At 41.7% G+C, this 12,756-nt stretch overlaps 1 protein-coding gene across 4 annotated transcripts in view; it reads left to right on the top strand.

Annotated features, from left to right (window-relative positions):
* The window catches only part of etfdh (electron transfer flavoprotein dehydrogenase), a 62,956-nt gene that overhangs the window by 34,949 nt on the left and 15,251 nt on the right, over nucleotides 1–12,756 (top strand). For all 4 annotated transcript variants that reach the window (XM_041191518.1, XM_041191538.1, XM_041191528.1 and 1 more), the window contains 5 exons: nucleotides 2,120–2,266; nucleotides 9,138–9,278; nucleotides 10,820–10,963; nucleotides 11,469–11,637; nucleotides 11,885–12,067. In XM_041191518.1, coding sequence (XP_041047452.1) covers nucleotides 2,120–2,266; nucleotides 9,138–9,278; nucleotides 10,820–10,963; nucleotides 11,469–11,637; nucleotides 11,885–12,067 — 784 coding nt within the window. The remainder of the gene's footprint in view (nucleotides 1–2,119; nucleotides 2,267–9,137; nucleotides 9,279–10,819; nucleotides 10,964–11,468; nucleotides 11,638–11,884; nucleotides 12,068–12,756) is intronic.

Below are 12,756 nucleotides of genomic sequence, written 5' to 3'. Positions count from 1 at the left end.
ATTTGTAACTTGATGGTGATAACTAATTATGAATGATATCTAACTTGGAGGTGATGCTATTCACATGATCTTATTGCTCTTGTTCATCTTGGAGGTAGACGTGTGTTTGAGAAATGCTGTTGAAGTATTCATGGTGAGTTTTTTTTTATTCATTCATGGGACGCAGGCATCGCTGGCTAGGCCAGCATTTATTGCCCTTGTTCAGAGGGCATTTAAGAGTCAACCACATTGCTGTGGGTCTGTGGTCACATGTAGGCCAGACCAGGTAAGGATGGCAGATTTCCTTCCCTAAAGGACATTAATGAACTAGATGGATTTTAATTACAATCGGCAATGGTTTTTGGGCCTTCATCAGACCTTTAATTCTAGATTTTTATTGAATGCAAATTTCACCATCTACCCTGGGTCTCTGGAATACTAGTCCAGTGCCAATACCACTGTGCCACCACCACCTGCAGTGCAATGCATCCAGTAAACAGAACCTGCTGCAATGAGAATTCAGCATTGGTGGCCGGGATGAAAACTAAGTCCAATTACAGAAGTGCATATCAATTGCAGTCCTGGACTGCAGTGGTTCAAGTGGGCCACCACCCCCACCATCTTCTCAGGGCAACTAATGACAGGCAACAAAAGAATGGTGTTTTGACAGTACCAGCCATACTCCAAGAACATTTTTTTAAAATGTATTTTATATGAGAAAGTTGGTTTTAAATGCATGCATTAAAGGTAGCTAACTATGCAGTAAGTTGAGCTTCCTGAGCAGTGGTGCAGCTACACACACCCAGACGAGTAGTGAATATTCCAACGTTCCCCTGATTTGAGGTTTGTGGAATGTTGAGAGGTTTTTGAGGTATTAGGAGGTAAACCACTCATCAGAGTGATTAGCCAGGCTTTCTTAGCTAGATTTTTGATATGGCTGTTCCAGTTCAGGTTCTACTCAAGTCATAACTCTCAGGATATTGATGGTGGGGGCTTGCTGATGGTGGTGCCATTGAAAGTTGGGTGTTGGGGATGGGGAGCTGGGTGGTGGGAAAATGATGCTTGGGTTTTATCAAGTTGGAGATGATCATTAGCTAGCACTGCCTAAATGTTACCCAGGTCAAACTGTAAGCTGGCATTATTGGAGGAGTTGTGAATGGAACTGAACACTGTAGAGTTGTCAATGAACTGTCCCTCTCTTGATATTATGGTGGAGAGGAAGTCATTGATGAAGATGTTGAAAATGATTGTGCTCATTGATTGGCATCCCATAACCACCGTTACAATGACTAGATAGTTTTCCCCTTGACCCCTCATAAATTTCAATTTAGCTAGTGCTTCTCAATGCCTTAACTTGTCGAATGCTGCCCTGATGTCAAGTACAACTACTCTCAAACCCATAATAAACCAATTTATTTTTTAATTAAGTGAAACATATCTATTCAAATTTAATTCTTTAATTAAACCATAAAAGATGTAAAATCCCAGTGTAACAGAAAACAATCTACGTTACAATCACTTCAACTGGAAAATGTCAGACCATTGTACTTGGTTTTCCCACTTCTTTTTCTCATAAGCTGAGTGGGTCTACAAGCAGCAGCAGTCCCTTCCAGCAACAAGCGTGGCCCAAGTAGGAGTGGAGTAGCTACTGGAATTCGTGGTATGATCTTAATAGTTCTGGTGACCTAGATTTTCATCCAGAAGGACTGAAGGCAGAATATGGACAGTCCTGGCCATTTTAAAAAGTACATTTTTTTAAAAAATGATTTGGAACTTGATATTTTTGACATCCCCCCCCATGTTACTAGAAATTGCATTCACTGCATGCCAATTTTTCCATGGTAAATCCTAATTATTTCTCCTTTTGATGTGGCATTGTAAGGTTTCTTTGAAAATCTAGTCAAAACAGATTTGCAGAATAAATTGAAACACAATTTTAAGCTTCTTTTACATTTTGTGCATTTATTTTTGGAAGGGAAAAGATAGTTTCCCCCCCCCCCCCAACCCCTTTGTTTTTTATAGGTTGTGCCAATAAAGTAGATAACTTTGTTTAAGTGAACTGAAGAAATCTGACCACTTTTCTTGCAATTTATAATATTTCAAAGCCAATAACTGAAATTATTTTCATATTTTCACAAAGGACACATTTGAAAGAGGAATGGAACTTCATGCCAAAGTGACGATATTTAGTGAGGGATGCCATGGACACCTCGCCAAGCAGTTGTACAAACGGTTCAAACTAAGAGAAAACTGTGAACCGCAGACCTATGGTATAGGATTAAAAGAGGTAAATGCATTCTGAATTCTTCCGCAATAGTGTTTACTATTTAGTCACTTTTTAATATTTTTAAGCTTTAATTGCAGCTTGGTGAGAATTGGATGAAATCTGCTAAATGGAGTGGCTTGCTAAAGAGAGTGATGATGAGAATTTGATGAGAGTGAGAATTAAGTGCCAAGGGGAAAGTAGGTGTTAAAGTAATTTAAACCAAGGAGCAATAGTAAATAAACAAGTATATAAATAACCAGTAATTAATTAGATCTAAGGAGATAACCTTAAAATTAACGAAGTAGAGGATACAACAACAGCAATTTGCATTTACATAGTGCTTCTGATGTGATTAAAGATGCCAAGAAACTTCATAGGAAAGATAGCAAAACATGGAGGAAATTTTGTTTGGGTAGTGGTGCAATCAACAGTGCTGGAGGCAGCTCAGGCAGCTTGCCACAATGCTGTCAGCCCCTTGGGAATCACTCAAGCCTGCGAAGCGTCGTTTGAAGTGACACTTTGCCAATTTTTCCCAAAGTTTCAGGACCTAGACACCATGAAAAAGAGCAGGACCTCAAACGTAGCCCCAGTGCCATATGCCAGTAAGTATAGCGACAATATGATGAGACTGGTTAATGCATAGTTGGAGAAATGATGCATGACAGAGGGCTTCAGATTTCTAGGGCTTTAGAACTAGTTCTGGGACAGTGGGTAACTGTACAAGATGGATAGATTGTGCCTTCACCGAGCTAGGGACCAATGTCCTTGTAAGGAGGTTAATAAGTACAGTGGGCATGCTGGTGGTGGGAGCAACATGTGGGTTGAGCTAATTTGGCAGAACAGGAGCACCAGCTTCAGGGTTCAAGTAATCAATTTGGTTAGAATAGAGAAACTATTAAGCTGCTGGATGTACACTACATGCCACTAAATAATGGAAAGGAGACAGAGAAGCAAACTGTAGAAAGATGCAGGAACTGCAGAGTAGTGATAATGGTGAAACTAGAGTTACCCTATTATAGACAGGGAAAATGACACTATAAAGAGCAAAGAGGGGGAGGAATTCCTGAAATGTATACAAGAGAACTTTCTTGATAAGAGCATTTCTAGCTCAGACAGGAAGGAAGCAGTGCTGACTCTAGTTCTGATATAATATGATATAATATGAGGTAAATGGAACATGCTTCAATGGGAGAGCATTTGGGGAAACAGTGATCATAATAGAGTTGTGATAGGTTTAGAGTAGTTGTGGAAAATGGCATGGAAAGACCAAATCAAATCAGCTGGTAGAGGATTAATTCCAGTGGGTTAAAAAGAAATCTGGCCCAGGTGAATTGGAATCAAAGATAGGCACATAAAACAGTAAATGAACAATGGGAGGCCTTCAAAGATGGTACAAAGTAGACACTTTGTAGGAAGGAATGTGGGTTGGAGCTGAAGGGAGAGCATTCGAAGTTAAAACTTCCTGGATGACTATAAACGGAGATTTAAAGGAAACTGAGAAAGGAGGTTTATGATAAATGCTGGATGCCAAGCTGAATACAAAAATTACAGAGGTAATAATAAAGGATCCACCACGCTGATATGAAAGAATAAGAAACTCATAGGGCTGAATTTTATAAGTCGCCGAGCAGGGGTGAGACCCACTCGCCAAAGTGTAAAATGACGTGCGGTGATGTCGGGGGGAACTCCTGACGTCACCGCGCCTGATTTAAATTTTCAGGAAGACGGGAGCGCAGCAAAATTAGCTGCGTGCCCGCCAACCTGTCAATGGCCAATTGAGGCCATTGACAGGATCAGTTAAGCAATTAAAGGACCTGCCCATCCAACCTTAAGGTTGGCGGGCAGGCCAGGATCCTTGGCGGCAACTAGAAAAAACATGAAACCTCATCCACGGTCGGGAGGAGGTGTCAAGTAGGCTTTAGAAAATTTTAATAAAGATTGTGTAAAAATTATCGACATGCCCCAACTCATGTGACATTGTCACATGAGGAGACATGTAAGAGAAATTTTATTTTTCAATTTTTATCATTTTTACATGTAGAGCCGATCTCCCTGAGGCTGCACTTAGCCTCAGGGAGATGAATGTGCTCTTTCATGCGCATGCACGAAAGAGCGCACTCTCGATTTTAGGAATCCCCCCAGCCTGCAAAGGAAGTGCATAGCGCTTTCCTGCGGACATCACGCTGGGCGGGCCTTAATTGATGTAAAATAGCACCATGTCTCTGATCAGGGGCGCCGATAGGAAGCGCGCCCGTACCCGCCCGCCAATCAACTTCCCCCCGATGGGGGGAAAATTCAGCCCATAGTGAGTACAGACCACCTAATAGCATAAATGTAATAGTACTACTGTACCCTATGAAGCTGGGGTTGTTCTTCTTGTATCTCTGCAGAGGCAACCGTCATCAATCGGTGCTGGCTCACAGATATTCTCCCTGACAAAGAGGCTGAGAAAGCCAAGGAGGTGAGGTTCCCTAAACCTGCATTGAACTCTCATCCTCTTCTGAAAATTCCTGAGTACATGGTGTGCTGTTCCACTGGCTTGAAGGGGCCCGTTGCTGGGGAGCTCCTGACATCTCCTTCAGCCATGGTTGAGCCACCTGCAAGAGTGCCCTGTGCAGCTCCTCACATACTCCATAGACGTCAGTGCTCAAGCTCTGAACTGACTGATCCAGGCTACAGAGGGAGTCATACAACTTGTGCAGGACATCACACTGCTCTGGTATGCACTCCAGTTGCTGCTGCATGTCGCTCCCCATGAGGTTAACCACTCTCTCTTTTGGTGGAGCTCGTGCACTGGAATTCCCGCAACATGGCTGAACTCATCTACACCATGGACTCTTCCATTTACATGCATGAGTTCTCAGTACCTCAGGGAATTCTGCCAGATTGCCACACATCTGCAGGTCCAAATACTGAATCCCAAACTGTGACTCCTGGGCCCTCCGTCACTGCCTTGCAGAGCATCACTGCAACTGTTCTCCCCTCCCCCTCCAGGTGAGACTGTCCACGGATGCCTCTGCCTCAGACACCTCCACTCATGGACTCACCAAGATACGATTATCTGCGCTGGTGCCTGATGAGTTCCTCAGGTGCGACGCTGCTTCCTAGGACAGGTTCTCTTTTTCTGTCTGTGGGGCTGCTCGGCTCCTAAGGGTGGGACCTGTGTGAGACGTGAGAGAAGCTTATGAGGGAAGGCATAAAGATCCTCAACATTCCTCACTGAAGGATCTATCCACTATTCCCAGTGATTGGCATGCTGTTAGACTATGATCTTCTCACAGATTCTTTGCCATTCTTCCACTGTCCTACCCCTCCTGTGACCATGCCCCCCACCCAACATAACCATTCCCCAAGATCCACCATCATATCAATCACCATTCCCAAAAAATGCTCTTCACAGAATCAAAGAATCACACAATGCAGAAGAGACCCATCGAGTCTGCACCTACACATGAGAAGCACCTGACCGACCAACCGATCTACCTAATCCCATTTACCAGCACTTGGCCCATAGCCTTGAATGTTATAACGTGCCAAGTGCTCATCCAGGTTCTTTTTAAAGGATGTGAGGCAACCTGCCTCCACCCTCCCGGGCAGCGCGTTCCAGACCATCACCACCCTCTGGATAAAAAAGCTTTTCTTCACATCCCCCCCTAAGCCTCCTGCCCCTCACCTTGAACTTATGTCCCCTCGTGACTGACCCTTCAACTATAGGGAACAGCTGCTCCCTATCCACCCTGTCCATGCCCCTCATAATCTTGTACACCTCGATCAGGTCGCCCCTCAGTCTTCTCTGCTCCAACAAAAACAACCCAAGTCTATCCAACCTCTCTTCATAACTTAAATATTTCATCCCAGGCAACATCCTGGTGAATCTCCTCTGCACCCCCTCCAGTGCAATCACATCCTTCCTATAAAGTGGCGACCAGAACTGCACATAATACTCCAGCTGTGGCCTCACCAAGGTTCTATACCACTCTAACATGACCTCCTTACTTTTGTAATCTGTGCCTCAACTGATAAAGGCAAGTGTCCCATATGCCTTTTTCACCACCCCACTTACATGCCCCTCCCCCTTCAGAGATCTGTGGACACATAGGCCATGGTCCCTTTGTTCCTCAGAACTTCCTAGTGTCATGCCGTTCATTGAATACTTCCTTGTCAAATTACTCCTTCCAAAGTGTATCACCTCACACTTTTCAGGTTTAAATTCCATCTGCCACTTATCTGCCCATTTAACCATCCCGTCTATATCTTCCTGTGGCAGAAGACACTCAACCTCACTATTAATCACCTGGTCAATCTTTGTGTCATCCGCAAATCTACTAATCCTACCCCCCACATAGTCATCTATGTCGTTTATATCAATGATGAATAATAGGGGACCCAGCACAGATCCCTGTGGTACGCCCCAGGACACTGGATTCCAGTCACTAAAGCATCTTTCTGTCATCACCCTCTGTCTCCTACAACTAAGCCAATTTTGAATCCACCTTATCAAATTACCCTGTATCCTTTGTGCATTTGCCTTCTTTATATGTCTCCCATGTGGGACCTTGTCAAAGGCTTTGCTGAAATCCATATAAACTACATCAACTACACTACCCTCATCTACGCTCTCTGTTAATGTCTTATCCTACCATGCATAACCTGGTGTTATTGTCTCTCTTCTGCAGGCCCTTGTGCAGCAACAGGTCCCTCACCTACCTGGACTGCAGGTGCATTTGTCCCAGGACAGCTGGCTGCCTCCTCCTTTCCACTTCACTGGAGGAGCCTACTCTAGAGCGCACAATACTCGTACAGGACAGCATGCACTGGTTCCTATGCTAGAGTACTTAACCCCCAGGGTAACCCTGTGTCTAGGCCCTCTTCTCACTCTCTCGTTAATTGTTATGGTAGTCTAAAAACTGTGATTAGATAAAGTGTAATAAGATCCAAACACTGCCACCTTCACCTGAAGATTCTGCTGCTACATGTAGCAATGGAGGCCTTTTACCACTTGCACTTGCACCACTTTTTCAAACCTGACGTTAACTCACTCAATGTTTTTCCCCATGCACTAATGAGAAATGCAGAGAATAATGTAAAATTTGCAGTCAATTGGGTGTTTAATGAGGTTAGTTGCTCGTTTATTGAATTTTTTAAAAATGGTATGCAGTTTTCCAATTTCGGTGCCTACGCACATTTCGTAATATCGGAGACTGGCGTGAAGACATCGGGTTGGCAACCTGAAGTCGTCACACTGTATTTTACCTTAGTGGGTGGCAATGTGTCTGATTTGCAGCTGTACAATATACCCTAGATTTCAATATTGTGTTCTCAATTCCTGTATTTAAATAGAATTCCATCCACTTTCCACCCAGTGCAGGAGTGCAGAGATCACTTGTAGCACCTTGGTTGGCTGGGTTAACCAATACTGAACCTAGGTTTTCTCTTGGTGCATATGGTTTAGTGCCATAAGAAGTGGAATTATTTTAATATTTAATATACTCAGCTTGATGGAAATAGTAATTAAGGACATGGCAAAAGAACATGAGAAATAAGAGCAGGATAGGCTAGTCTGCCCCTCAAGCCTGCCCTGCCATTCAATAAAATCATGACTGATCTTTCCCAGGCCTCAACTCCTCTTTCATGCCAGCTCCTCATAGCCCTCAATTCCCTGATATTTCAAAAATCTACCTACCTCCTCTTTAAATACTTTCAGTGATCTAGCCTCCACAACTCTCTGGGGTAGAGAATTCCAGACATTCACTACCCGCTGAGAGAAGAAATTCCTTTGCATCTCAGTTTTAAATGAGTGTCCCCTTATTCTGTAACTGTGTTCCCTAGTTCAAGATTCCCCCACTAGTGGAAACATCTCAGCATCTACCCTGTCAAGCCCCTTGTACGTTTCAATACTCTAACGAATAAAGGCCGAAGCTGTTTAGCCATCCTTGATAAGTCAACCTTTCATCCCAGGAATCAGCCTAGTGAATCTCTTTTGAACAGCCTCTAATTTCAGTATACCCTTTCTTAAATATGGGGATCAAAACTGTACATAGTACTCCAGGTGCAGCCTCACCAACACCCTGTACAGTTGTAACAAGACTTCCCTACTTTTAAACTCCAACCCCCTAGCAATGCAGGCCAAAATTCCATTTGCCTTCTTAATTACTTGCTGCACCTGCATGCTAATGTTTTGTGTTTCATGCACAAGAACACCCAGATCCCTTTGTACTGCACTTTTTTGGAGTCCCTCTCCATTTACATAATAGTGTGCCTTTTGATTCTTCCTACCAAAGTGTATAACCTCACACTTGCCTACATTAAGTTCCATCTGCTGAATTTTTGCCCACTCACTCAACCCATCTATATCCCCTTGCAGATTCCTTATGTCCTCATCACAACATGCCCGCCCACCTATTTTTGTATCGTCAGCAAATTTGGATACATTACACTCTGCCCTTCCTCTTAAGTCATTAATATAGTAAATCATTGAAGCCCTAGGACTGATCCTTGTGGCATTCCTCTAGTTACGTCTTTCCAACCTGAAAAAGACCTATTAATCCTGACTCTCTGTCTTCTGTGTGTTAACCAATCCTCAATCCATGCCGATACATTACCCCTAATAAGGTGAGCCCCTATCTTGTGCAATAATCTTTTATGTGGCACCTTATCAAATGCCTTTTGGAAATCCAAATACATTACATCTACCAGTTCCCCTTTGTCAACTCTGTTTGTTATACCTCAAATTAAGTTGTGACATGTTAATTCCAAATTTTAGCTGCATATATGTTCATTTTAACTTGTGTTTTTACAGTACTTTACCTTTCTCACTATTACACAAAGTCTTACCTCCAACCAGAAGTGTTCATCATGTAATATGCATTTCTGGCTTCCATTTTATTGGCAGATTTGGGCTATTGATGAAAATCAATGGCGACCTGGCAGAGTGGAACACAGTGTGGGATGGCCTCTCGATAAACATACATATGGTGGGTCATTCCTATATCACTTAAATGAGGGGGAACCATTGGTGGCTTTGGGCTTTGTGGTAAGTATCTTAATTACTGCCACACTTCTATAATTGTACTTGCCAGTTGTACGGTGGTTTATTTACTAGGTAAGCTGAGGGAAAGTTAAAATGAAATAAGTTTTAATTTCTTCTAGTTATTAATGGTTTCCCTTTTTGAGTAAATTTGGTTTATTTTGAGGTAGTTCTTTAAATTAGGCACTTTAAAGCAACCCAGACTCAACATTGAGTTCAACAATTTCAGAGTTTTAATCACTGTGTCCTTTTTTTGGATGGCAGCTGTTGATTCTGCACCCCCAATTTACACCACCTCTAGACCCATCTTTTGTCAGTTAAAGATAGTGACTTGGATGTGATTGATTTTGCTATCCATTTCTTTTCAGCACCCTTGTCTATCTGGACCTAGTGAATTGATTTTTTTCTTCAGTCTATTAGTGACTAAAATTCCTATTAATCCACTCAGTACGATGTAGCTGGATTAAGAGATAAGGTCCTCTGTTTACAAATCGTTTCCAATCTGTCATGACTATGTAAATCAAATTCCCTCTTTGCCTGTCTATTTTGACTGATGTTCTGAAACCAATCCAATGCTTTTACTTTATGCACGTTTCTCCTACTGTTTCCCCTTCCGTTTGAAAGTCATACCAACTTACATTTTTCTCCGTCTTGAATACATTATTTCCCACTGTCCCCATCTCCTTACTTAACCATTTTTCTGCCTTCCTATGCCCTAGCCATTCCAGTCTTGAATCCCCCTTGGGTAAACCTCAGCTATCTCCTGAGCCTCTTGCATTCTACAAAGGGTCTGTATAGCCACTCAGGCCTCGTTAAGAGCAACAGTCCTCACGGTTCAGCCATCTCTTGTCAACCTTTGTGTTCATTGGGAGCTAACCTTGTTAGCTCCTCTACATCCCAATCCACCATTACTGCCTTAGACTTTGCCAACAGACCAACAGTTACCATCTGTGCAACATTTCCCTCTAGAATGTATGTTCATTTGCAAACAATGTCCTTGCCATCCATGACTATTTCCACTCTTCTCCCATGGCCTCATTACAGAAAAATACATCTCTGACTAATTTCTCATACCCCCTCAACTTCCTGAATTCACTGATCTTCTATTCTTTGCAATCTTTTCCCTCCATATAAATTCTCTTACCCATATACCCATTCCCTCAGGCACTCCTGAGGTCTAAGTGTGTAACCTTTGAATTGATCTTGTTCAGACAGAAGTGTGATTTGTATTTACCCCATGGGTATAAATGGTAAATTCATGGCTCAGAGAAGCATAATTTCACACAAGGGAAAACTGAATTTATCATTTGTGTGTGAAGATAATCATTGTATGATTATACCTACATCATTTACTTGTACCAGATAGGAAAGCCCAGTGCTTATTCTCAAAGCCATACAGAATAAACAGATCACCTCAGATAGTGAAGTTTATTTCACTGTTATCAGTTATCAGTAAATTACAATGTGAATTTTTTGGGGGTGTTTATTTACACCTGAACTTTTCATTTCTTAAGATGTTTACCTTTGGTGCTTGTTTTGCTCTATAGGTGGGTTTGGATTATCAAAATCCATATCTGAACCCATTCAAAGAATTCCAGAGGTGGAAGCATCATCCTTCAATAACACCAACCTTAGAGGGGGGAAAAAGGATTGCTTATGGAGCCCGTGCCTTAAATGAGGGTGGTTTTCAGGTATCGTAAGATATACTGCACTATGTGTAACTTAACTTAAATTATGTAAATACTTTTCTAGAGAGATTGACCTTCGTTATTGCTAGCAGTCAGTGGTTCTCAATGTGATTATTGACACAAATGAGTAATCCTACCTTTTTCACTCCAATTAAAATCATTTAAATCACTAAATGAAGTGAGTATATAAAATCATTATAAGCTATTTCAAACTCTTTCACCTTTCCTCTTTTCCCCTTCCACCCAGATCCTTGGAAAATAGTTACCATTCGCGTTCCATTATAGTGGAGAAGGTCAAAGTAGCAATTTGAAATGGCACATTTTGGTTACAATTAAAATCTTAAGGATGATACTATTTCTCTTTTTGAAATGCTGGTATATTGGACAATATTGGTTGTCAGTATATTATCAATAATTTTGTGAAAGAAGGAATACCCTCACAGATCTGTATGGATCATGTTATTATATAATTTAAGAAGTTAGTGATTGAAGCAATATTGTTCCACAGTCTATACCTAGACTGTCCTTCCCTGGAGGACTACTGATTGGCTGCAGCCCAGGATTGATGAATGTCCCTAAAATTAAAGGAACACATACTGCAATGAAGAGTGGCATGATTGCTGCAGAGGCCATATTTAAAAAGCTACTTGAAGATAATAGCCAGCCAGTGACTCAAGGTATGGATCTGATAGCTTTTGATTCAAATCTCCTTTAAAACACTTCTTCACAATGTACATTGTAGAAAAGGAGCATGTAACCATTAGATTTTAGACTTTTGGTCTCTTTTTAAATTAGAGATAAATAGAAGTTAAGTTTTTCTTGTTGGCAAACCTTCACGTCATCAGTTAATTTTGCTCAAATCATCAAAAGATTTTTTAATTGTTTCCTTTTCTGAAATTGAAATAAATTTTCTTCTATACTTAGGTCTTCATGTGCCAGAGTATGACGTGGACATAAGAAACTCTTGGATTTGGAAGGAACTTTATTCTGTGAGGAATATCCGACCCTCCTGCCATGGACCATTGGGTGTTTATGGTGGAATGATTTATACTGGGATATTTTACTGGATATTTCGAGGTTTGGAGCCCTGGACACTGAAACACAAAGGTGATATGTAGAACAATATGTCGGGTATTTCTGCAAAGATAATATGTAGGGCCAAAAAATGAAAATGTTTTTCAATTTGTGGAAATGCCTTTTTATCGCCACACAAATTTAACGAGCTTTTTTTCCCCCTAAAGAAACTTCAGGCATAAACCATGGATTTGTAAAGAAAGCATTCAGTTATTTCACACTAAAAAAATCAACATTAGAATTAAATAACATCTTCAGCTCATGTTACTTTAACAGCAACAAATAAAAACACCAGATGAAGGGTCATTGACTTGAAACATTAACCCTGTTTCTCCCCGCACAGATGCTACCTGACCTTGCTGAGTATTTCCAGTGGTTTCTGTTTTAACTTTGTAAACTAATAGTTTTGCTCAGGCTTGCCAAGGACATATTATGTTGTAATACATAGGCCAGGATTTTCCCCTCGGCGATTTGGGGGTGGGGCCCAGTCGCTGAGGGGAAAATGACGCTGGATGACGTCGGGAGGAATCCCCGACGTCATCCCAGTCTATTTAAATTTTTAGGAGGCTATTCACAGGCTAATTAAAGTAATTAAAGACCTGCCCAGCCAACCTTAAGGCTGGCAGGCAGGCCAGGAGCCCCAGCGGGCTCCAGATTATTCATGAAACTTCATCCACTGGCGGGATGAAGTTTCATGTCTGTTTTGTAAAAAATTAATAAAG

Source organism: Carcharodon carcharias, chromosome 1, assembly GCF_017639515.1.
Source record: "Carcharodon carcharias isolate sCarCar2 chromosome 1, sCarCar2.pri, whole genome shotgun sequence".
NCBI classification, from domain to species: Eukaryota; Metazoa; Chordata; class Chondrichthyes; order Lamniformes; family Lamnidae; genus Carcharodon; species Carcharodon carcharias.
This window is presented reverse-complemented; position numbering and strand designations above follow the sequence as displayed.